We start from the raw sequence: 26,738 nt of genomic DNA on the forward strand, positions 1-26,738 counted from the left end.
CTGTGCAGGATTCTTTTTTAATTGAACTTTTTACCTTTTCCTTAAAGGGAATTTGTCTCAGTTGTTTATATAAATCATGTCATTAACTGTGGCAGATAAGGAGGTCAGTAAGTCTGACCCATTGTTGATCTTGTTCTGCACCAAAGTGTTATTTTATGCTGGAGAGTCTTGGGGGTAAATTTATCAAAGAGTGAAGTTCCGCCACTAGAGTGAAATTCCGCAGCTCTCAATTCATTTCTATGGGATTTTGAAAGGCGTATTTATCAATGGGTGAAAGTGAAATTCACTCTTGTGGCGGAACTTCACTATTAACTTCACTCTTTGATAAATATACCCCTTGGCATAGCTTTGAACTAACTTCAGGGCTTTGAGTTACTTTACTATGCCAGAGGTTTTTCCAATCAGTCACCTATCTATATAGTAGTTGTGCTTTATATCTAAGCATTGAAGAAGAGAACTGTAGTGACTATTCCTTCTTCCCCTGACCATCTGTGTCAAGTCCATGTTCCCCTGACCCTCTGTATCAAGTACTAGTGACTATTCCTTCTTCCCCCACCTTCTGTGTCAAGTCCTAGTGAGTATTCAGTGTTCTCCTGAACTTTTGTGTCAAGTCCATATTCCCCTGACATTCTGTATCAAGTCCTAGTGACTATTCAGTGTTCCCCTGACCCTCTGTATCAAGTCCTAGTGACTATTCAGTGTTCCCCTGACCATCTGCATCAAGTCCATGTTCCCCTGACCCTCTGTATCAAGTCCTAGTGACTATTCCTTCTTCCCCTGACATTCTGTACCATGTCCTAGTGTATATTCAGCGTCCCTCCGACCCTCTGTATCAAGTCCAAGTGACTATTGCTTCTTCCCCTGACCTTCTGTATCAAGTCCTAATGACTATTCAGTGTTCCCCTGACTTTCTGTATCACTAAAGGGGTTTAGCTTTACCCATCAATCAGGGTCTCCAGGTGGAGTACTAACCCTGTGCATGATCCTCAGGGAAGTTATAGACATCTAACCCAATAAGATTCTCTACTGTTCCTTGTGTATCTCAATGTAGAGTCCAACTGTATCTCATACATATGATCCCCAGCTCTTTTTAGAACCTATATCTCCAGCTCTAGACACAAGAAACTCAAAGAGACAGATTGTGACTTATCCCCTTCTTTTTATATATCATGATGGGGGGGGGGGGGTGACCTGTCTCATACATCAATAGAGAGGCTGTCTACAGTCTCCAACCTGTCTATCCCTATGGAAATAATCATTATGATAGAGGTTCAAAATAGAGACCATAGAGGGACAAGCAGTATAGTGACGGGTGCCCACTACATCCTTACATAGGCATATACTACTGTACATTGAACAATGGAACCCAGAAATGAAGCTGTAAATAGACTAAGAGAGATTCATACAGACACATTCAATCAGTCAAATGATTTTATCTGCAATTAGAAACTGATTGCCTCCTGCCCCGGGTGCAGATTTAATAAGAGAAAGAACACACATTTGCCTCTGTTCACCTTATTTCCTATAATGCTACAGGGTATGTGGATAAACCATGCAATTAATTGAAGTCAATAGATATTATCCCAAACTGAATTAATATGTTAATCACGGTTTCTAACTAAAACCACCTCTGTATAAACATCACCATATCATTCAGAATGAAATCAGAGTTTCAGAGCCTGGGGGGGCTCATCCCCTCTCTGCCTATAATAAGCACATAGCAGCCATATCTGATGGTTATTACATAGGGAATCATCTTTCACTGAAATGTTAGTATCGTGTACACGTGTCAGCCCCTCATCCACTGGGAGAATGAGTCGGTGGAGGTAGTTGCTTTAAGATTTTTGCTGAATTTGAGTGAGACAGTGGGGATCATTTATCAACACTGGGCAAATTTGCCCATGGGCAGTAACCCATGGCAACCAATCAAATTGCTGCATTCGTTGTTCTACTTGCAGCTTTTCACTGATTGGTTGCTATGGGTAACTGCTCATGGGCAAATTTGCCCAGTGTTGATAAATGAGCCCCAATGTTCCTTTCATTAGGTTCTGTATATATAAGGTTTAAAGGAACAGTTCAGTGTAACAATAACAACTGGGTAAATATATAGGCTGTGCACCATAAAAAATATAATTTTCAATATAGTTAGTTAGCCAAAAATATCATCTATAAAGGCAGAAGTGACTGGATGTCCAGAATCCAACTTCCTGCTTTGCAGCTCTCTGATTGGTCTGTAACTAACCGGTGACTTGAGGAGGGGGCATATGAGTCATAACCATTTGCTTTTGAATCTGAGCTGAATTCTAAGGATCAAACTCACTGAACAGTTATGTCCCATGTGGCCCCCCTTATAGTCACTGACTAACTCAGAGTTAGAGAGCTGCAAAGCAGGAAGTTGTGTTCTGGCTATTATGTTACACATCCACTCACTCCAGCCTTTATACATTACATTTTTGGCTAACTAACTATATTAGATACATTTTTTATTTTGCACAGCCTATCTATTTACCCAGTTTTATTTTCAGATTGAATTGTTCCTTTAAGGGTCAAAGAAAAATAGAGGCATTGAGTGGGTAGCTGGTAGATAAATACATCTGTATGGGTAGGGGGTTTAATCTGGGGGTCGAGTCTGGTCGTCTTCTTACAAAATCGATGTATCTGGCTCCTTTTCCACCTTTGACTTCCATAATATTATTATATCCATAATATTAGGCGGCTGCAGATAAATCTGTTACAGGTCACACTGCGGGGAGCTAATTAAACAAGTCCATGTACCGTCTCCGTTTCCTTGCCCTCCAAACAACCGATGTAGCAATGAGCAAAGCATTAAGTTATGATTACTCACGTGCCTAATAAATATATGTGAATATGAATAACTGAGCCGGCATCATATTCCATCCATGAATGATATCAACACTCAATATCAATATTTAATATTATCTGCTCCCAGCACTGCTTTCTAATACAATTGTCTCTCCATTCCTGATGTTGATCATTCTTCCAAAGGCATTCGGTTTCAATTTGGAATCTGCTATGGTTTTCCACAGGTATTCTCATCTCTATTCAGCTGAATTGTCCTTAAAGGGAAAATATATCCTTTTTATTAACAGGCTTTTGTCTTACTTTATTTTTCCATAAATATAAATGATCATAGTATAGTAGCAAAGCCAGTTGTACAAATAGTATATTCCTTCCCTTAGTATTTGTAGTTATAGGAGCTGACACATTGAATCCCTTAGACAGTACAGTATGAGGGTAAAGCTTATTGTGTGCCCAGAACATTCCTTCTCTATATATTTGTATTTATACATATGGGAGGAGGAGGTGCCATATTGATTCCCTTAGACAGTACAGTATGAGGGTAAAGCTTATTGTGTGCCCAGAACATTCCTTCTCTATATATTTGTATTTATACATATGGGAGGAGGAGGTGCCATATTGATTCCCTTAGACAGTACAGTATGAGGGTATAGCTTATTGTGTGCCCAGAACATTCCTTCTCTGTATATTTGTATTTATACATATGGGAGGAGGAGGTGCCATATTGATTCCCTTAGACAGTACAGTATGAGGGTATAGCTTATTGTGTGCCCAGAACATTCCTTCTCTGTATATTTGTATTTATACATATGGGAGGAGGAGGTGCCATATTGATTCCCTTAGACAGTACAGTATGAGGGTATAGCTTATTGTGTGCCCAGAACATTCCTTCTCTGTATATTTGTATTTATACATATGGGAGGAGGAGGTGCCATATTGATTCCCTTAGACAGTACAGTATGAGGGTATAGCTTATTGTGTGCCCAGAACATTCCTTCTCTGTATATTTGTATTTATACATATGGGAGGAGGAGGTGCCATATTGATTCCCTTAGACAGTACAGTATGAGGGTATAGCTTATTGTGTGCCCAGAACATTCCTTCTCTGTATATTTGTATTTATACATATGGGAGGAGGAGGTGCCATATTGATTCCCTTAGACAGTACAGTATGAGGGTATAGCTTATTGTGTGCCCAGAACATTCCTTCTCTGTATATTTGTATTTATACATATGGGAGGAGGAGGTGCCATTCCCTTAGACAGTACAGTATGAGGGTATAGCTTATAGACAGTACAGTATGAGGGTATAGCTTATTGTGTGCCTGGGGAACTCCACACAAACATAACTTAAGCTTTCTGAAAAGTAAACATAATTTCAAGCAACTTTGCAATATACATCAATTAAAGAATATGCAGACTTTTCATGATTTTTAATGGTTTGAAACAGTTCCCTAAGCCTAGCCCCCTGCTGTCCTGCTGATCTCTCTGACTACTTTGCTGAGCTGTCTGACTACTTTTACTTTGTATTAAAAGCCATCTGTCCTCAGCCTGCCTCCTCCAAACCCCACAATTCCCTGCACACGTGATTTCAATAAGGAATAGAATTAGTCCCTCCTTCCCTGCCAGGATTTCAAATGACGCACAAAGAGAAGAACTGTTAATGGGGTTGTTCACCTTTTTAACTAACTGTTAGTATGATGTAGAGAAGGATAATCTGATACAATTTGCAATTGGTTTTCATTTCTTTTATTTGTGGTTTTTGAGTTATTTAGCTTTTTATTCAGCGGCTCTCCAGTTTGCAAATTCCCCTAACAACCATGCACTGATTTGAATAAGAGACTGAAATATGAATAGGAGAGGCCTGGATAGAAAGTAGTAATAACAATATATTTGTAGCCTTACAGAGCATTTGTTTTTTTAGATGGGGTCAGTGACCCCAATTTGAAAGCTGGATAAAAGTCAGAAGAAGAAGACATAAAATTCAAAAACTACAAAAAAAGAAAAAATGAAGACCAACTGAAAAATTGCTTAGAATTAGCCATTATATAACATACTGAAAGTTAACTTAAAGGTGAACCACCTCTTTAAACAGCTGGATTTCAGCATAAAATTTGGCATTTATTCATACTTTTTGAAGAAACTGCGATGGGCATATTGGGGGTTTCTGTGTTATGTTGGCCTCTTTATCAAATTTTGGTTTGTAGGCCGGAGTTCCCCTTTAAGGAGAAATAAACAGAGAAATAAGTAAGAATTAATATAAAATATGGTAAATTTCCCTTTCATTCCAACTCTTGATATGAAGCAAGTGATCCTGAGTGCTAAGGGCAACTTGTACTGTTAATTAGATGAGCCTCTTACAATTAAACATCCCTAATTATTTCACAGCCTTATCTTTAATCATATTTATGGGGAGACATTCATTCATTTATTAACCTTTTAATTCTGATTCTATCAGGGCAACTGTCTTTAGGGCACGATTCTCTTGCAACGCTTCTCTCTGTGTTGTTTGCATTTTATATCTGTTTGTTACTAATTAATCAAAGTGGAACTAACATGGCTTCAGGCCATCCTCTCGCTCATCATCTCGGTGCTTATGGGAGATCTCGAATCCTTTCAAAGTGACGTCCCGAAATCAGGGAAAGGTAGTGGGGTTTTAGTGTGTACGGACAGAATCACTTGTGCTGCAGGAATGGAAAAGATAATTAACGATTTATTAGGGGATTGGCCATCAGTGTACTGCACTGAAATCCATTTCTCAAAAGAGCAAACAGATTTTTTTTATATTCTATTTTGAAATCCGACATGGGGCTAGACATATTGTCAATTTCCCAGCTGCCCCAAGTCATGTGACTTGTGCTCTGATAAACTTCAATCACTCTTTACTGCTGTACTACAAGTTGGAGTGATATCACCCCCTCCCTTTCCCCCCCAGCAGCCAAACAAAAGAACAATGGGAAGGTAACCAGATAACAGCTCCCTAACACAAGATAACAGCTGCCTGGTAGATCTAAGAACAAATCTCAATAGTAAAAACCCATGTCCCGCTGAGACACATTCAGTTACATTGAGAAGGAAAAACAGCAGCCTGCCAGAAAGCATTTCTCTCCTAAAGTGCAGGCACAAGTCACATGACCAGGGGCAGCTGGGAAATTGACAATATGTCTAGCCCCATGTCAGATTTCAAAATTGAATATAAAAAAATCTGTTTTCTCTTTTGAGAAATGGATTTCAGTGCAGAATTCTGCTGGAGTAGCACTATTAACTGATGCGTTTTGAAAAAAACATGTTTTCCGATGACAGGATCCCTTTAATTAAAGGGATGTTTCCCCTTTAAATTAACTGTTAGTATGATGTAGAGAGTGATATTCTGAGACAATTTGCAATTGGTTTTCATTTTTTATTATTTGTGGTTTTTGAGTTATTTAGCTTTTTATTCAGCAGCTCTCTAGTTTGCAATTTCAGCCATCTGGTTGATAGGGTTCAGATTACAGTAGCAACCCTGCATTAATTGGAATAAGAGACTGGAATATCAATAGGAGAAAGCCTAAAAATAAGAATAACCATAAAATTGTAGTATCACTGAGCGATAGTTTTTTTTTCAGCTGGGGTCGGTGACCCCCATTTGAAAGCTGGAAAGAGGCAGGAGAGGCAGGCAAATATTTAAAAAACTAGAAGAAGAAAAAAATAATGAAGAGCAACTGCAAAGAGGGCTAGGAACTGAACATTCTGTAACACAATAAGGGGGTTATTTATTAAAATCTGAATGTTAAAATCTCAAAAAAAAATTTTTACTACTAAACTTTTTAAAGGGAAAAAGACTTTTTTGGAGATTTATTATCACCCGATGCTGCAAAAAGCCAGAATCTGATAATCCACAATCTGACCTGTCAAGGTCATGTATTAGTCAATGGGAGAGGCACCTATCTCAATTTTAAGTTTTCTTTGGTCTGCTTCCATGAAAATCTGACTTTTAGCGGGGTTTCGGGCAACAACGTGAGTGATTCAGGGAATTAAGCCTGAAAAATTAGAGCAATTTGAGTTTTTGCTATTTTATTGAGTTTTTATTGAGTTTTTCCATGATCTGATTAAATCAAGTTTTTTTTTTTTTATTAAATAAGCTAAAATCGAGCATGGGAGTTTGGTGGTGGTATTTTTAGTAAAATGTGAGATAAATTCAGATTTTAGTAAATAATCCCCTAAAAGTTACCATGAAGGTAAACCACCCCTTTAAGAATTAACCAGGGGCGATCCTGGCCCCTTCGCCACCCGAGGCAGCAGCAGTTGGGGGTCCACCAGGGCAGCAGAGAGGGCCAGTGCACTAGTGCAGAGAGCCTAAATGCGCTCTCTGCACTAGAAGAGCCGAATTTCCAGTTTAAAAACCAGAAATTCGGCTCTTAAAGTACCAGGAGCGGCATTTTTGCTGCCACTGGTACCTAGTGGGGCGCTGTGATATGAGGTGACAGTCTCAGGTCACCTCATTGGCGAAGCGCCCCTGTCTATAACGTAATAAAAGTTACCTTAAAGGTGAACCAACTTTTAGAATGTTGCAAAATGGCCGATTCTAAGAAACTTTTAAATAATTTTTTTTTTTTTTACTTTTTTCAATGATTTGAATTTTTCTTCTGACTCTTTCCAGCTTTCAAATGGGGGGGTCACTGACCCCATCTAAAAACAAATGCTCTGTAAGGCTACAAATGTATTGTAATTGCTACTTTTTATTCCTCATCTTTCTATTCAGGCCTCTCCTATTTATATTCTAGCAGCTTAATCAAATCAATTCATGGTTACTAGGGTAATTTGGACCCTAGCAACCAGATGGCTGACATTGCAAACTGTAGAGCTGCTGAATAAAAAGCTAAATGACTCAAAAACTAATAAAAAATTAAAACCAACTGCAAATTGTCTTAGAATTTCTTAGAATTATCCATTCTATAACATACTAAGGGGCTAATGTTATAAAAAGGTGCTAAGTATGCCCAGGAGCAGTAACCCATAGCAACCAATCAGCAGGTAGAATTTATCGGTCACCTGTTCATAAGCAAACATCTTATTGGTTGTTTTGAGTTATTGCTCCAGGTTAAACTTTCTTTTATTGCTTATGGGCTAAAAGTTTACTTAATTGTGAACTACCCTTTAAATAGCCCCTTAATAGGGCCGTTGCCTGCAGCTGCACCTCATTCATGTACAAGAGTCGGTTTCATCGGGAGCAGTTAATCTGCCTCTATATATTTAGAGTGTGAGGGAAACCAGAGGATTTTATGGAATCTCAGTTAGACATTGGGAGACCCTATAAACTCCATTCAGAACCCCAGACTACATGGAAACGACCACTGAGCTCTTTAGTTTCCCTTTAGTACACCCAGTTATTATTTCATTTCCAGAAGGAACCATGAAATAATATTAAACAACATTTCTTTTTTAGATCATATTAGTAGCAGAGGAGCAAGAAGCGCCCACACTAGCAGAAGTCCTGACAAGTCCCACATTGCGTTTGGATCCAAGGTACTGGGTCCCCCTCCAGCCACGAGCAGAAGAATGAGCTCCAGAGCATCAGCAGAGGTGAGATTTGTGCTATTTGTGTTCCATTAGATCTGAGCAAGTGCTAATTATAGGGCTGGGTCATTATGTCACGCTTAATTTATTGACCCCACTCACCTCTATAACTTCCAGTTTTAATGTAGCATACATAGAATCAAATGCTATTTTGTATCTGTACAGCCTTATACGGCTGTTCCTGCTGAATTGTGCTTAGTACAAGGAATACCTATGCTGCCATAGTTTTATGGGATCTCTCTGTACAGACTATGAGCAAACTTAGGGGCTGTTCCTGCTGAATTGTGCTTAGTACAGGGAATACCTATGCTGCCATAGTTTTATGGGATCTCTCTGTACAGACTATGAGCAAACTTAGGGGCTGTTCCTGCTGAATTGTGCTTAGTACAGGGAATACCTATGTTGGAATAGTTTTATGGGAACTCTCTGTACAGACTATGAGTAAACGGGCTGTTCCTTCTGAATTGTGCTTAGTACAGGGAATACCTATGTTGGAATAGTTTTATGGGAACTCTCTGTACAGACTATGAGTAAACGGGCTGTTCCTGCTGAATTGTGCTTAGTACAGGGAATACCTACTGTATGCTGCCATAGTTTTATGGGATCTCTCTGTACAGACTATGAGCAAACTTAGAATCTGTTCCTGCTGAATTGTGCTTAGTACAGGGAATACCTATGCTGCCATAGTTTTATGGGATCTCTCTGTACAGACTATGAGCAAACTTAGAATCTGTTCCTGCTGAATTGTGCTTAGTACAGGGAATACCTATGTTGGAATAGTTTTATGGGAACTCTCTGTACAGACTATGAGTAAACGGGCTGTTCCTGCTGAATTGTGCTTAGTACAAGGGGATACCTATGCTGCCATAGTTTTATGGGATCTCTCTGTACAGACTATGAGCAAACTTAGAATCTGTTCCTGCTGAATTGTGCTTAGTACAGGGAATACCTATGTTGGAATAGTTTTATGGGAACTCTCTGTACAGACTATGAGCAAACTTAGGGGGCTGTTCCTGCTGAATTGTGCTTAGTACAGGGAATACCTATGCTGCCATAGTTTTATGGGATCTCTCTGTACAGACTATGAGCAAACTTAGGGACTGTTCCTGCTGAATTGTGCTTAGTACAGGGAATACCTATGTTGGAATAGTTTTATGGGATCTCTCTGTACAGACTATGAGTAAACTTAGGGACTGTTCCTGCTGAATTGTGTTTAGTACAGGGAATACCTATGCTGTCATAGTTTTATGGGATCTCTCTGTACAGACTATGAGTAAACTTAGGGACTGTTCCTGCTGAATTGTGTTTAGTACAGAGGAATACCTATGCTGCCATAGTTTTATGGGATCTCTCTGTACAGACTATGAGCAAACTTAGGGGACTGTTCCTGCTGAATTGTGTTTAGTACAGAGGAATACCTATGCTGCCATAGTTTTATGGGATCTCTCTGTACAGACTATGAGCAAACTTAGGGACTGTTCCTGCTGAATATTTAGGATGGAGAGGACTAAATTGTTTTGATTAAAAAGTCCTTCCAGTTGGCTATATTGCCCTTTATGCATGATTTTGCCAGTGATGAATAATAATAAATGTAACAGTAACAACACAAATGTGATATTTTGTTCAATATAATGTTTCCCTGTGAGTTCCCTGCTGAAGGCTGGTACTGAACTGATCCCTGTGGAGGTGCAGATTTAGTAGTGATCACAATGATACATCCCTGCTCAGATTCATGTATTCTAATTGATCTATAAGTCTGAAACCCATTTGTTCCAACAGCCCCAGGCCAGGATAGTAGAAGATTGTCTGTAAGGGGATTATATATGTCCCTATGCAGTTCCAGTCCACGAGCCTCCTGATTGATTCTAATTGCCTGTGCCATGGGCTCGATTGCTCAGCAAACATTCCCTCTATCAACCGCACAGGATCGAATGCAAAACACATTCTTTATAACTGTTATAATTGGCCGAAGTATAGGGGAGTAACATACGTATAGGAATCCCGTGTGACCTGGAATAAGATCAGTAACAAGTCAATGGAATATTCCGCTTTAGGGTTCATGGTGGTGCATTTTGTTGGATACACAGTAGATAACAGATAAGTACTACTATAGTTTATATAAACAAGTTTTTGTGTAGCCATGGGGCAGCCATTCAAGCACAGGATACACAGTAGATAACAGATAAGTACTACTATAGTTTATATAAACAAGTTGTTGTGTAGCCATGGGGCAGCCATTCAAGCACAGGATACACAGTAGATAACAGATAAGTACTACTATAGTTTATATAAACAAGTTGTTGTGTAGCCATGGGAGCAGCCATTCAAGCACAGGATACACAGTAGATAACAGAAAAGTACTACTATAGTTTATATAAACAAGCTGTTGTGTAGCCATGGGGGCAGCCATTCAAGCATAGGATACACAGTAGTTAACAGATAAGTACTACTATAGTTTATATAAACAAGCTGCTTTGTAGCCATGGGGGCAGCCATTCAAGCACAGGATACACAGTAGATAACAGATAAGTACTACTATAGTTTGTATTAACAAGCTGCTGTGTAGCCATGGGGGCAGCCATTCAATCACAGGATACACAGTAGATAACAGATAAGTACTACTATAGTTTATATAAACAAGCTGATGTGTAGCCATGGGGGCAGCCATTCAAGCACAGGATACATAGTCGATAACAGATAAATACTACTATAGTTTATATAAAGATGCAATAGGAAAGCAGGGCACAACCATAGGTTCTCCATGCTTTGATCCTTAAAGGAGAACTAAAGGTTAAATAAAGAAGTAGCTAGAAATGTTGTACATGATGTTTTGTGCTTCTGTACCAGCCCAAGGCAACCACAGCCCTTTAGCAGTAAAGATCTGTCTCCAAAGATGCCCCAGTAGCTCCCCATCTTCTTTTCTGCTGATTCACTGCACATGCTCTGTGCTGCTGTCACTTACTGAGCTTAGGGAGCCACTCACAATATACAGTACACATAGAATAGAAATGTCACAATATAAGGCTGATTAGTAATTAATACACATAATTACTACATGGCCGCACAGAAACCAGTGCAATTAGCATCAGAATTGAATAATCAGCAAACCTGTAGCATCAGCTTATATTACAGCCAGGGAAGCTCATTTTCTGCTGGATAATTAGTGACGAGCCCTAAGCTTAGCTTCTCAACAGCCAATCAGAGCCCACTGAGCATGTGAGTGTCACAGACACTTTCCAAGATGGTGACCCCCTGTGACAAGTTTGAAGTCCTGGATCATTGCTGCTATTGACAAGCTCAAACTTTAGCCTCGTGCAATAAGTTCACTATATAAAATAGGACATTTGAAGCCGTATTAATTGTTATGGTTTAGTTCTCCTTTAAGCCTCAACAGACTAATACAAACATTTTACTCACTGATGTGTTTCTGAGCATTGAACCTGGGCCTGGATTTATAATCTGTAAATTCTGGGCCTCTGTGTAGTTGAAATGCCAGGGCCTAGTATAAATCTATGATTGGCACAGTCTTATTAAGAACAATAAATGGACAATTCCAAGGATTTTGCTCTCCGCCTGCCAATCTACAAATCACCCTGTTGGCAAAACACTGAAACAATGGCCCCCGTGTGCCCTTTATTGTATTCCATACACTGGCCCAATCAGGACTAGCCATTGTTATATTACCATAATAACATATTATTTAATGAGGCTCCAAGTGACTTTATGTCTCCAGATCTGGAGCCAAATGTACAAGTCGGAACATTAATAACTCACCACTTCTGAAATGTTTGTTTCAACGAGTTCCCATATCACGTTGTTATCTCTAATAAGCAGCGGCCATTTCTTCCAGCTTCTCTGCTCCGAGCTCTTTCATTATTCTCTCTCTCTCTCTACCCAGACTACAAGGGCTACGAGCAGACACGAGAGAGACTCACAGCAACTGCCAACCGGGACTGAAGATTTAAAAGCCCAAACTATGGAAGGGAAAGAATCGATCTCTTCATTTACTCATTTTTCACATCAAAGAAACAAGGAAAATGTTCAAGAGACGAGAAAGAAGGAGAAATGTCCTCATGGTAATTCATTCGAAAAGAGGAGACAATGTGAACTGGGAGCATTATGGGTCAAGGGGAAGATAACCAGGGCAGTCGCTGATAAATCTAAAAATATATATAAATATAAATATTTTTTTTCAGAATCATGAGTCAATGACGGCAGTAACTCAGATATTCTACTATGGTGATTCTCTCAACCAGAAACCAAGAGATGGGTTTAATGAGAACTAAAGCCTGCCAGTAAAACTTACGGTATAATCTTATTATAGAGCAGCCCTACTAACATTAAGGGGCAGCTTTATTAAGGGTCCAATTGGAAATTCGAATTGGAATTTTTGAATTTTTTGTATGGTGAAAACTCTAAAATTCGAATTGTGAACAATCCAAACTAGATTCGAATTTCAATTCAAACTTTGAGATTATTAAACCTTGGCCCTTTAAAAATTTGAATTCTACTATTGGTCACCTAAAACCTGCCGAGTTCATGTATAAGTCAATGGGAGAGGTCCAGTGACCATTTTGAAGCCGTTACTAGCCTTCCTGACATTCAAGATTCTAGTTTAGTCAAATCTGATTAGATTTTTCAGGTCGGTAATATTCGTTTGCGTTTTAGATATTCTGTTCAAAAAAAATTTCATATAAATTTGAAATTCGACCTTTGATAACAGTGCTTCTAAGAATTGTTCCTTGCTCTCCAAAAAGTTTACCCACCCCCACGTCCAGTGGCATAACTACATATTACTGGGCCTCACAGCAAATTATTTTTCAGGCCCCCAAAATGCCTAGAGGTTGACCTGTATTGACCAATATTTATTGAAATTGTACATGAATTAGGCCCTCATGGGCCCCCTATACCTCCTGCCCCCCCTGCAGCCACAGGGTCTGCTTCCTCTGTAGTTACACCCCTGACCAGGTCCTTAAAGGTTATGGGGAAATTTTTCAAAACTCATCAGTTAATTGTGCTGCTCCAGCTGAATTCTGCACTGAAATCCGAGCAAACAGATTTTTTTATATTTCATTTTGAAATCTGACATGGGGCTAGACATTTTGTCAGTTTTCCAGCTGCCCCCAGTCATGTGATTTGTGCTCTGATAAACTTCAATCACTCTTTAGTGCTGTACTGCAAGTTGGAGTGATATCACCCCCTCCCTCCCTCCCCCAGCAGCCAAACAACAGAACAATGGGAAGGTAACCAGATAGCAGCTCCCTAACACAAGAGAACAGCTGCCTGGTAGATCTAAGAACAGCACTCAATAGTAAAATCCAGGTCCCACTGAGACACAGTCAGTTACATTGAGTAGGAGAAACAACAGCCTGCCAGAAAGCAGTTCCAACCTAAAGTGCTGGCTCTTTCTGAAAGCACATGACCAGGCAAAATGACCTGAGACGCACCAATATTACAACTAAAAAATACACTTGCTGGTTCAGGAATGACATTTTATATTGTAGAGTGAATTATTTGCAGTGTAAACAGTGTCATTTAGAAATAAAAACGACATCATAAAAATCATGACAGAATCATTTTAAATCATGGCACACATGAGTGACCTCATACATTTGGTCTGGTTTTGTCACTTACTGCACTGGTCACAGGAGCAGAAGGGCATTTAAAGAAGAACCAGAACCAACACAGTTCTACCTATAAATATTCCTTTTTCTTATATGATGTTGCCTTGCCAATAAAGCTCAGGCTTAGCACATATAAAAGAATACGGATAGCTTAACTGATATGTTTTATGGTTGACATTCTGTGTCCCAACAAGCTTGCAATCAATGGCATAATGCCCGAGGCGTAGAGAAATAGAGGGAAATGATTAAAGTTATTAGAAACCAAGGCTGGATATCAGCAGGAATCGCAGCACATTGTGAAGTTTAGATCTGTAAGTCTAAATGGAGATAGGCCTTAGGGAGGCTTAGGGGCCAACCAGGAAAATGGACCTTAAAGTTCCCTCAGGCTTTTACTTGTTGAACAAACATGATTCTGCAAGTAATCGGCCACCAATGTAGAGTGCACCATTACACATCTGCAAGAGAAACCCATTTAATGTTCAATAAAAGCAAAATATGTCATTGTTATGAATAGGCTTTACATTCACAGTATAACTGTAGTGAGTAGTGGTCTTGTTTGGTTCGATAACTCCAAATCATGTCATGGACTTCAAAGGTATCAATAGTCACTGCTCAGAATTTTGTCCCATGTACTTTATGGGGCCTTTTCCTGTTGGATGTTCAGCCTTCTCCTGATGTGGCCTCAACAATTCCATTATAGGCTCATATGCCTTGTGATTGGACAGGACATTATTAAAGGGGAACTATAAATACTTCTAAATACATTCAATTAAAAATTCTGAATTTTTTCTGAAATAATCAAGTTTATCTTCACTATTCCTCTCTCAGCATCTGTTTCTCTTCATTCTGTCTTCATGCAGCAGTTGGGTGTCAGATATTCATTGACAGTTAGAGCCAATATATCTTATAGGGGCTTCCTATCCTAGCAGATGAATTAGAGCTCACGCAAATAACTGATTCCAGTAGAAACAAAATCTAACAAAATGCCTTTTGCACAAATCCTGCATGTAGAGAGACGTGATGTCTGGTGATTTTAATAGAGTGAGCTCTAATACATCTTCTAGGCAAAACTATAAGATATATTGGATCATTCATCTGACACCTAACTCCTGAATGAATACAGAATGAGGAGAAACAGATGCTGAGAGAGGTATAGTGAACTAGTGATCCACTATTTTGGATTCGGCAGATCCCCCCGAATCCTTTGCGAGAGATTCGGCCGAATACCGAACCAAATCCTAATTTGCATATGCAAATTAGGGGTGGGACAGGGAAACCATTTTTTACTTCCTTGTTTTTGTGACAAAAAGTCAAGCGATTTCCCTCCCCACCCTAATTTGCATATGCAAATTAGGATTCGGTTCGGCCGGGCAGAAGGATTTGGCCGATTCCCGAATCCTGATGAAAAAGGCAGAATCCCGAACCGAATCCTGGTTCCCTATAGTGAACATAAACTTGATTATTTGAGAAACAGTACAGAATTTGTAATTATTTATTTAGAAAGTTTTGGATTTCAGTATAATAAAGCTAATATTACATTTTCACTTTCACAATAGTTCCCCTTTAGATTTGGTAAAGATCCACTCAGTTGTAACCTTGCTAAATGAGCAGATCTTACTGTGTATGCCCAGCTTGAATTGTGGGAAAGCAACAGAATTTATTCAGCAGATGAAAGCACACAAGCTTTGGAGGTGACTCCCATCATACTTAAATGTTTCTGCCCATGGAAATGTGAAATTTGATTTCAATAGCTGATTCAGAATCCAGAATGACTTGAATTCTAGAGCTTCCAATTGTATTCTTCTGAATCACCCAACATGGTGCTGTTTCTCTTGCAGCCTCCTCTAGTCATACTCACAATGCTTTGCTGCCATTTTGTCCATAACCCAAATCTGATGAACGGTTGGCAGGCAGCAAGGCTCATCCCAAATAATATTGGTTTTTTTTAACATTTGAATTTATGTTTATAACAGAATACAAATCAAATCCACAAGATTCAGCTGTCACTGACTGGAGAATCAGGAGAAAGCAAAGTGGAGAAGATGTTGGCAGAGAGAGAAGCAGGTTTCCTTTTGGTGAGTATAGAGATAAGGGACCCATTATATTTATTTTTTGTTGAACTTCGGTACAAAATTTGAACGCAGACCGGCAGTGCTGGCCATTGTATTTCAATAGCTCCTGAATGTCTTCATGTTGGGCAGCTGTGATAAACTGTTACTGTCACCAACTTGCCCAACTGTCTCCATCTTGCCTTTATCATCACTGTGTTCTATTGTCCCCATCTACTCTTGCCATGTTCTACTTACTCCTCACTATTTTACCCTACAGTCTCCATCTTGGCCAACTATTATCATCTTTCCCTCCTATCTCCTTCTTGTCCTACTGTTATCATCCTGCTACACTGGCATCTTCTTTCTCTACTGTCACCATGTCCCCATATTGTAACCATCAAGTTTAATTATCATCACAATTTTACCCTACAGTCTCCATCTTGGCCAACTATTATCATCTTTCCCTCCTGTCTCCTTCTTACCCTACTGTTTCCATTTTGCCATACTGTTATCATTTTGCTTTACTGTCACCACATTGCCTATTATAACCATCTAGGACTATTATAATAATCGTACCCGACTGCTATCATCTTGCTCTACTGTCACACTCTTACTCTACTGCGCTTTTCTTGCTTTACTGCAGTGGGGTAAATGTAGGGGAAGCAGACTCCGAAATCACACGTAGGCCTGGAGAACTGCCCAGACTGTGGGGTTTACTTCCTATAAAGCTAATAAGAAAACCCCCTCCTCCCCAGCCCCTCTCTTACTGGCGAGGAAGGGGATGCAAGTCCGAGCAGGATGTGGGTGGAGTCAGACGGGCCATGGGCGGGGAAGAAAAGGGAAGTAGGTGGGCGGGAGGATGGGGATTGTAGTGCACCAGGCCCCTCTGTAGGTTTTTTGGTAGGGGGGCCCAGTACATTCTAGTTACGCCACTGATTGCACCTATTATTAGGGATGCACCAAATCCACTATTTTGGATTTGGTAGAACCTCCGAATCCTTTGCAAAAGATTTGCCTGAATAGCGAACCAAATCTGAATCCTAATTTTACTTCCTTGTTTGGTGACAAAAAGTCACGTGATTTGCCTCCCTACCCCTAATTTGCATATGCAAATTAGGATTTGGTTCGTCCGGGCAGAAGGATTTGGCCAAATTTGAATCCTTCTAAAAAAGGCCGAATCCTGAACCAAATCCTGGATTTTGTGCATCCCTACCTATTATTAGCAGGGAGAACCTTCAATGGTTTTACTTTTACATACAGTAACATATTATATACTCTATATAAATCATATTATAACTGTTATTTCTGTTGTTTGTAAAATGAAAATGTGTGTGTGATCCAGTCCCACTCTTGCCTCCTCCACTGTGTTAGATCCCCTTCTTGCTGCTCCGGTGAACCTTAAAGAGAATAACTAGGTGTAAAAATGCAGCTGAACTGCGGTTCTACTATCAAGTGGAAATTCAGTGACATAACTAGATATTACCGGGCCCTACAGCAAGTTATTTTTCAGGCCCCCAAAATGTCTAGAGGTTGACCTGTTGTACCAATATTTATTGAAACTGTATATGAATTAGGGCCTCATGGGGCCCCTATACCTCCTGGGACCCCCTGCAGCCGCAGGGTCTGATTCCTCTGTAGTTACTTCTCTGTCTGCTAGTAGTTTTTTGGGGCATTTCGCTTTTCCGAAAAATTCACGAAATTCGCTAAACTACGAAAATTTCACGAAACTGCACCGTTGTCTCGTTTTTTCATGCCGGCTTCCATTTTTTTGGACGCCGGCATCCATTTTTGTGCCACAGCACTTGGCCTTCCATAACTGATCTAGGGGAGCCCAAACTGCACCCCTGAACCATTATTTTGTAGGCTAGCAGATAGCGATGGGCGAATTTTCGCTGTGGTTTCACGAATTTATTCACCAGCAGCGAATCGTGCGAATTCGCGCCTGGCGAATAAATTCACCCGTCACTATCTGCTAGCCTACAAAATAATGGTTATGGGGTGCAGTTTGGGCTCCCCTAGATCAGTTATGGAAGGGCAAGTGCTGTGGCCAATACTGAAGCAAACTCACACAATGAAAGTAGAAATTCAGAGTGAGATTTAGATGCACAGCTCTGGGTTTTGCCGTCATACAGGAAACATTTGTATTAAACATTAAATCACAATACTCACGGCGGAAAAGAGATTGTTTTCCATTCTTTGACACGCTATTTCTTCCTCCATGAGTTACTGCCGTAGCGCCTGCCATTATTCTTCTGATGGAGGGCTCCAGATAGGAATAGTTAGTTATGGATGTCGCTTTATGATTTATCAGAGACTTAACATAGAAATATGTGTGGGCTGAGATAATTGCTCTACGTCCTGGGACGAAAAAAAAACCCCAACAAACAGATAACTAATGCGTTTCGCTGAAATGAGATGCACATTTACAAGTGATTTGCCGTCAGATGTTCTATACTTAGGATTGTTTCAAGGAACGACGTTGTTCATCAAAGTGCAACACAAGTGCTCTCGCTCAGTGTCTTGGACTAGATCTGTTGGAGGGATGCTCTTAAATTCTGAAAAAATGTATAAATGCCAAATAAGGCTAAGGCCACACTAGGCGATAGCGCCGCGATTTGACTCGCGGCGACTTTTCGGCGCGACTTTTAAGCCGCAATCGCTGGGGAAACTTTTGCGCTGGCGTCTATGGGGAATCGCGAAAAATCGCCAGCGTAAAAACACACGCGGCGATCTTTTCTCTACTGTCGCTCGAAATTGCCTCGCTAGGCGATTTCGAGCGACAATAGAAAAAAGATCGCCGCGTGTGTTTTTACGCTGGCGATTTTTCGCGATTCCCCATAGACGCCAGCACAAAAGTTTTCCCAGCGATTGCGGCTTAAAAGTCGCGGCGAAAAGTCGCCGCGAGTCAAATCGCGGCGCTATCGCCTAGTGTGGCCTTAGCCTAAAGCTGTTACAGTTCCCATAGACATGCCAATACTATATGGTAGAACAGGTATGAGATCCGCGATCCAAATAACAGAAAGGCCATCTCCCATAGGGGCAAATTCACTAAGGTGCGAAGCGCCGAACGCTAGCGTTAATTCGCTAGCATTTGGCATTTTCGCTACTGCGCAAATTCACTAACGAACGCTGGCGTAGTTTCGCTAGTGTTACTTCGCAACCTTACGCCAGGCGAATCTTCGCTAGCGACGAAACTACGCAAATTCACTAACTTGCGCAGTGTACTGAACGCTACCTTTTACGCTAGACTTCCTTCGCCACCTCAGACCTGGCGAAGCGCAATAGAGTAGATAGGGATTGTTTCAAAAAAAGTCAAAATTTTTTCTAAGTCCCAAAAAACGCTGGCGTGTTTTCTACATGATGGCTGATAGGCTGAAAAAGATCGAAAATTTTTTGGGGCTCCCCTTCCTCCCCCCTACATTTCCTGACTCATGGCAACTTACCTAGACAGTGGGCACATGTGTAGGGCAAAATAAAATTTTTATTTGCAGATTTGAAGGTTTTCTAGGCATTTGTAGTGCAGATACGTGTTCCTCCATTGAAATTTGAATTTCACGCCGTATGCAAATTAGCCTTCGCTAGCGCAACTTCGCTTTATATAGCAAAACAACGCTAGCGCAACTCCGCAACCTTACGCTACCCCTGTGCGCAACTTCAGATTTTAGTGAATTTGCGAAGCGCTGGCGAAACTACGCCTGGCGACGTGCGGCGACGTGCGGCGAAGTTGCGCCTGGCGCAACTTCGCATCTTAGTGAATTTGCCCCATAGACTCTATTTTATCCATATAATCCAAATTCTGTATAATAATAAAACAGTAGTTTGTACTTGATCCCAACTAAGATATAATTAATCCTTATTGGAAGCAAAACCAGTCTATTGGCTTTATTTAATGTTTCTATGATTTTCTAGTAGACTTAAGGTATGAAGATCCAAATTATGAAAAGATCCATTATCCAGAAAACTCCAGGTCCTGAGCATTCTGGATTAAAGGTCCCATACATGTTTTTGATCCCAACTAAGATAAACAAACTCTGTAAGGCTACAAATGTATTGTTATTGCTACTTTTGATTACTCATCGTTCTATTCAGGCCTCTCCTATTCATATTCCAGTCTCTTTTCTATATCAGTGCATGGTTGCTAGGGGAATTTGGACCCTAGCAACCAGAAAAGAATTGCTGCAATTACAAACTGGAGAGCTGCTGAATAAAAAGCTAAATAAGTCAAAAACCACCAATAATAAACAATGAAAAGCAATTGCAAATTGGCTCAGAATATCCCTCTCTACATCAATGGTCCCCAACCAGTAGTTCACAGGCAACATGTTGCTCCCCAACCCCTTGGATGTTGATCCCAGTGGCCTCAAAGCAGGAGCTTATTTTTGAATTCCAGGATTGGAGGCAAGTTTTGGTTGTATAAAAACCAGGTTCATTGTCAAACAGAGTCTCCTGTAGGCCATCAGTCCACATAGGGGCTACCAATAGCCAATAACAGCCCTTATTTGGCACCCCAGGAACATTATTGCATGTCTGTGTTGCTCCCCAACTCTTTTTATTTTTGAATGTGGCTCACGGGTTAAAAAGACTGGGGACCCTGCTCTACATCATACTACAAGTTAATTTAAAGGGGAAGGAAACCTAGCCAGTGCAAACCCCCCACCCCCCTCCCGTTTGTTGCCCACCCTCCCTCCTCCCCCCTGGCCTACCCGTCCCACTGGGCAAATGCCCCTAACTTGTTACTTACCCTTCTGCGCAGGTCCAGTCCAGGGAGTTCCCCGACGACATCTTCTTCCACGCGATCTTCTTCCTGCTTTGAGCGGCGTTTTGGCGCATGCGCAGTAGGATCATTTCGCCGGTAAGGATCTACTGCGCATGCGCCAAAAGTCACGCGCATGCGCAGTAGATCCGTACCGGCGAAATGATCCTACTGCGCATGCGCCAAAACGCTGCTCAAAGCAGGAAGAAGATCGCGGGAGGGGGGGGAGGGGGGTTTGCGCCGACTAGGTTTCCTTCCCCTTTAAAGGTGAACAAATCCTTAGTCTTATAAGACAATAGCTCTGATTCTAGGGGGCACATTTACTTAGGGTCGAATAACGAGGGTTAATTAACCCTCGAAATTCGACCGTCGAAATAAAATGCTTCGACTTCGAAGTCCAAGGATTTACCGCAATTCATTCGTTCGAACGATCATAGGAAAAATCAAACGATTCGAAGGATTTTAATTCATCGATCGAACGATGTTCCTTCGATAAAAAAAATACTTAGAAAGCCTATGGGGACTTTCCCCATAGGATAACATTGTACCTCGGTAGGTTTTAGTTGGCGAAGTAGGTGGTCGAAGTTTTTTTAAAGAGACAGTACTTCGACTATCGAATAGTCGAACGATTTTTAGTTCAAAGTCGTAGTCAAAGGTCAAAGTAGCCAATTCGATGGTCGAAGTAGCCAAAAAAATACTTTGAAATTCGAAGTATTTTTTATTCTAATCCTTCACGCGAGCTAAGTAAATGTGCCCCTAGGTGTCTGCTTATAATAATCCCTGCTACAAAGCGATGCAGGGCTGTTGAGAAGAAATAACAAGCACATAGCAATGCTTTATGGCAGCTAAGAGAGTGTCAATCTGAGGAGTGACGTCAATGGCGTGGGCATCATTTAATGAAGGAAAAGTGTCTGTACTCAAGAGGCCGACCCGTTATGTAATGGAGTCAGGTTGTAACCTTCGACCCGTTTGTTTGCCTCTCTTCGAGCGGCCGCAGTGTTCCCGGCGCATCTCTCCTTGTCACCGTGAATGATCATTTACAGACAAAATTTAAATAAATCCATTAAAAACAAAACTTTTCCCATTTGTCTAAGTAACCTTTTCACAGTTGCAGGATAATGCGTCTCAAAGGCATTGTTTGTAAGGGGTCAGACGATTCATTGCAGGGCAGGCAAACTCCGGAGCTTGCATTTTCTCTCGCAGGTCCTTATCCCACAGACGTCAATAGTAATTGCTAAACATCGGCACGTTCTCTGGAAGCAAATAAACATTCACAAGTTCTGCCAGAAACTAAACAGCCTCAACTTTGTGCCTCGGTCCTGAAGGGGAAAAACATCTTTTCACTTGACGATGTGAAGATCACCATCATCATCATCATCTCTGATGAGCTAAAGGGGATATAAACTAGGGATGCACCGAATGCACTATTTTGGATTTGGCTGAACCCCCGAATCCTTCGCGAAAGATTCGGCCGAATACCGAATCAAATCCTAATTTGCATATGCAAATTAGGGGTGGGAAGGGGAACATTTTTTTACTTCCTTGTTTTGTGTCACAAAAGTCACGTGATTCCCCCTCCCGCCCTTAATTTGCATATGCAAATTAGGATTCGGATTAGGTTCGGCCGTGCAGAAGGATTCGGTCAAATCCTGTTGAAAACGGCAGAATCTTGAACTGAATCCTTATAAACCCAAACATAAATCTTTGCCTAATGAAAAAATTATAATTCTAAGTAACTTCCTAATATACATTCATTACTAGGTTTGCCACCTCTTCAGTTTTGACCCAGACAGACCAGTGATGTCTGGGTTAAAACTGCCTGCTCGGTTTTCCAAATTAGGAAATCCAGGCAGGATTCCCTGAGATTGACGAGCAATCGCCAAATGTCACGTCATAGCCCCACCCCTGACATCATGGTCCGTCCCCACTATGTCTCGACTCCGCCTTCCACTGTCTCCCGACCCCGCCTCCCGCCGCATCAAGTTCCTGCTTCCCTGCCTGTAGTAAGTCGAGAGGAAAGGTGGCAACCTTATTCATTACACTTTTTCAATTGTTCTATTACTAATTGTACCTAAAGGGGTTGTTCACCTTTAAATTAACTGTTAGTATGATGCACAGAGTGATATTCTGAGACAATTTGCAATTGGTTTTCATTTTTTAATATTTGTGTTTTTTGTTATTTAGCTTTTTATTCAGCAGCTCTCCAGTTTGCAGTTTAATCCATCTGGTTTCTAGGGTCCAAATTCCCATAGCAACCATGCATTGATTTGAATAAGAGACTGGAATATGAATAGGAGAGGCCTGAATAGAAAGATGAGGAATAAATATGTCACTGAAATACTAAACTGAACTTTGAAGTGAACCACCCCTATGAGGCAAGTTTTAGTACCGTATTCGAAATTCGACCATCGAATTAAAATACTTTGAATTCGAATATTGAAGTCGAAGTATTTTTCACCTAATTTGGCCATCGAACGATCGGTCGAATTGAACGATTCGAACGATTTTAGCGTACAATCAAACGATTTTACTTCAAAGTGTAAAGATTTAGAAAATGGTTGTAGAAGGTCCCCATAGGCTAACATAGCACTTTGGCAGGTTTAATTTGGCGAAGTATTGAAGTCAAAGTTTTTTTTAAAGAGACAGTATTTCAATTCTCGAATGGTCGACAATTCGAACTATTTTTACTTCGAAACGAATTCAAAGTAAATTCGGAGTCATAGTATCCTATCCTATGGTCGAAGTATCCAAAAAATTACTTTGAATTTTGAATTTTTTTACTTCGAAAATTCCCTCAAATTCACTTCGACCCTTGATAAAGCTGCCCCTAAACGTTAATTTAAAGGTGAACAATCCCCATATTGGCCCCAGTTGGTTGTCAGTTAGGGTTGCCAACTTTTCTGGAAAAAACTACCAGCTTTTCTATATATTTATCTTTATTCCCTATTAATAACATTGGGATCACTGACCTTCCTATATATTTATCTTTATTCCCTATTAATAACATTGGGATCACTGACCTTCCTATATATTTATCTTTATTCCCTATTAATAACATTGGGATCACTGACCTTCCTATATATTTATCTTTATTCCCTATTAATAACATTGGGTTCAACCATCATTTTTACCAGCCAGGCGGGTGGGTGGCAACCCTATTGTCAGTCTATAGAGCATATGCGCTACTACCTTTAGAATATAAGACGGTTTCAAAACACATGGCCATTTCTTGGTTTTATGATATAATTATTTTTATGAACATTTACCACTTGGATTGCAGTCCCAGCCCAGCATTTCACGGGAAGAGAAACTTTTTGAAGCTTTATAAATGAGCAAGTCCTGCCACGACAGGTCGAAGTGCATCCGAGTAGGTAACGTTCCTGTTCCAACTCCAAGAGCCCAATGTTCTTTTCAGTAAAGGATTACAAATTGCCATTAGTTGCTCCAAGTAAGTTCCTATACTCGCCCTTTCTACAGCAGAGATTCATTCTCATTTTTCGAGGGTCTGAAAACACAAGCGGTAAATGGAAGCCTCACCGGCGACCCTAGTTTTGGAGTCAAATACAGAAGCTCCGAGGCTTAAAATAATAGAATATTTGCGAGGCTCGGTGTCTTATCTGCAGAACAGCAGGAGAATGTCAGAGAAATAATAAAAACCCTCTTGCAATTTCAAACATGCAGATAAGTGGAAATGTATTTTATATGATCTATATTTTCTTTCAGACGGTTCTTCTTTGGGACATGGCGGAAAGGAAGATAAGCTCCTTATTCAGATCCACGTTCCGGCAAGTGAATATCTGAATCCGGCAAGGAAAGGAAATAAGTCACCGGAGCTTGGAGAGCGTGAGGCACTTTCAGGTTAGGTTTTCCTTTTGTAAATGACATTTCTTTTCTCTTACTTCAGGGACGAAAAAACAAATGTTTCTTTTCATCTTATCTCCAACCAAATTCATCTTAATTATTTCATTTTAGAACATTCTGAGCAAAGTTTCTTACAGCATAAACCAACAGGGAATCAAACATACTGTAGTTTTTTGTTTTATTCTCTTGCACATAACCAGGAATGATCTGATGCCTCCAATCATTCATTGTACAATAACACCATAAACTGAACATATTTTATGTACATTTATGGTGTTTTTTCCAAGATGCCTGAAATATTTCTTGTTATGTAGCCAAGATAATAGTCTCTGGGAAGGGAGTGTGACTGTGGGATAGCAGGTATAGTAGGGAGAGATGGTGTCTATAGTAACAGTGGATAATAGTCTCTGGGAAGGGAGTGTGACTGTGGGATAGCAGGTATAGTAGGGAGAGATGTGTCTATAGTAACAGTGGATAATAGTCTCTGGGAAGGGAGTATGACTGTGGGATAGCAGGTATAGTAGGGAGAGATGTGTCTATAGTAACAGTGGATAATAGTCTCTGGGAAGGGAGTGTGACTGTGGGATAGCAGGTATAGTAGGGAGAGATGTGTCTATAGTAACAGTGGATAATAGTCTCTGGGAAGGGAGTGTGACTGTGGGATAGCAGGTATAGTAGGGAGAGATGTGTCTATAGTAACAGTGGATAATAGTCTCTGGGAAGGGAGTATGACTGTGGGATAGCAGGTATAGTAGGGAGAGATGTGTCTATAGTAACAGTGGATAATAGTCTCTGGGAAGGGAGTGTGACTGTGGGATAGCAGGTATAGTAGGGAGAGATGGTGCCTATAGTAACAGTGGGACAATAGTCTCTGGGAAGGGAGTGTGACTGTGGGATAGCAGGTATAGTAGGGAGAGATGTGTCTATAGTAACAGTGGATAATAGTCTCTGGGAAGGGAGTATGACTGTGGGATAGCAGGTATAGTAGGGAGAGATGTGTCTATAGTAACAGTGGATAATAGTCTCTGGGAAGGGAGTATGACTGTGGGATAGCAGGTATAGTAGGGAGAGATGTGTCTATAGTAACAGTGGATAATAGTCTCTGGGAAGGGAGTATGACTGTGGGATAGCAGGTATAGTAGGGAGAGATGGTGCCTATAGTAACAGTGGATAATAGTCTCTGGGAAGGGAGTGTGACTGTGGGATAGCAGGTATAGTAGGGAGAGATGGTGTCTATAGTAACAGTGGATAATAGTCTCTGGGAAGGGAGTGTGACTGTGGGATAGCAGGTATAGTAGGGAGAGATGTGTCTATAGTAACAGTGGATAATAGTCTCTGGGAAGGGAGTGTGACTGTGGGATAGCAGGTATAGTAGGGAGAGATGTGTCTATAGTAACAGTGGATAATAGTCTCTGGGAAGGGAGTGTGACTGTGGGATAGCAGGTATAGTAGGGAGAGATGTGTCTATAGTAACAGTGGATAATAGTCTCTGGGAAGGGAGTGTGACTGTGGGATAGCAGGTATAGTAGGGAGAGATGTGTCTATAGTAACAGTGGATAATAGTCTCTGGGAAGGGAGTATGACTGTGGGATAGCAGGTATAGTAGGGAGAGATGTGTCTATAGTAACAGTGGATAATAGTCTCTGGGAAGGGAGTGTGACTGTGGGATAGCAGGTATAGTAGGGAGAGATGGTGCCTATAGTAACAGTGGGACAATAGTCTCTGGGAAGGGAGTGTGACTGTGGGATAGCAGGTATAGTAGGGAGAGATGTGTCTATAGTAACAGTGGATAATAGTCTCTGGGAAGGGAGTATGACTGTGGGATAGCAGGTATAGTAGGGAGAGATGTGTCTATAGTAACAGTGGATAATAGTCTCTGGGAAGGGAGTATGACTGTGGGATAGCAGGTATAGTAGGGAGAGATGTGTCTATAGTAACAGTGGATAATAGTCTCTGGGAAGGGAGTATGACTGTGGGATAGCAGGTATAGTAGGGAGAGATGGTGCCTATAGTAACAGTGGATAATAGTCTCTGGGAAGGGAGTGTGACTGTGGGATAGCAGGTATAGTAGGGA

At 40.7% G+C, this 26,738-nt stretch overlaps 1 protein-coding gene across 1 annotated transcript in view; it reads left to right on the forward strand.

Annotated features, from left to right (window-relative positions):
* LOC108714735 (protein CFAP20DC-like) overlaps positions 1-26,738 on the forward strand; it is a 208,921-nt gene that overhangs the window by 101,889 nt on the left and 80,294 nt on the right. The window contains exons 9-12 of the mRNA XM_041590936.1: positions 8,245-8,381; positions 12,274-12,451; positions 15,973-16,074; positions 24,527-24,661. Coding sequence (XP_041446870.1) covers positions 8,245-8,381; positions 12,274-12,451; positions 15,973-16,074; positions 24,527-24,661 — 552 coding nt within the window. The remainder of the gene's footprint in view (positions 1-8,244; positions 8,382-12,273; positions 12,452-15,972; positions 16,075-24,526; positions 24,662-26,738) is intronic.

Source organism: Xenopus laevis, chromosome 4L (genome assembly GCF_017654675.1).
Source record: "Xenopus laevis strain J_2021 chromosome 4L, Xenopus_laevis_v10.1, whole genome shotgun sequence".
In the NCBI taxonomy this organism is placed as follows: Eukaryota; Metazoa; Chordata; class Amphibia; order Anura; family Pipidae; genus Xenopus; species Xenopus laevis.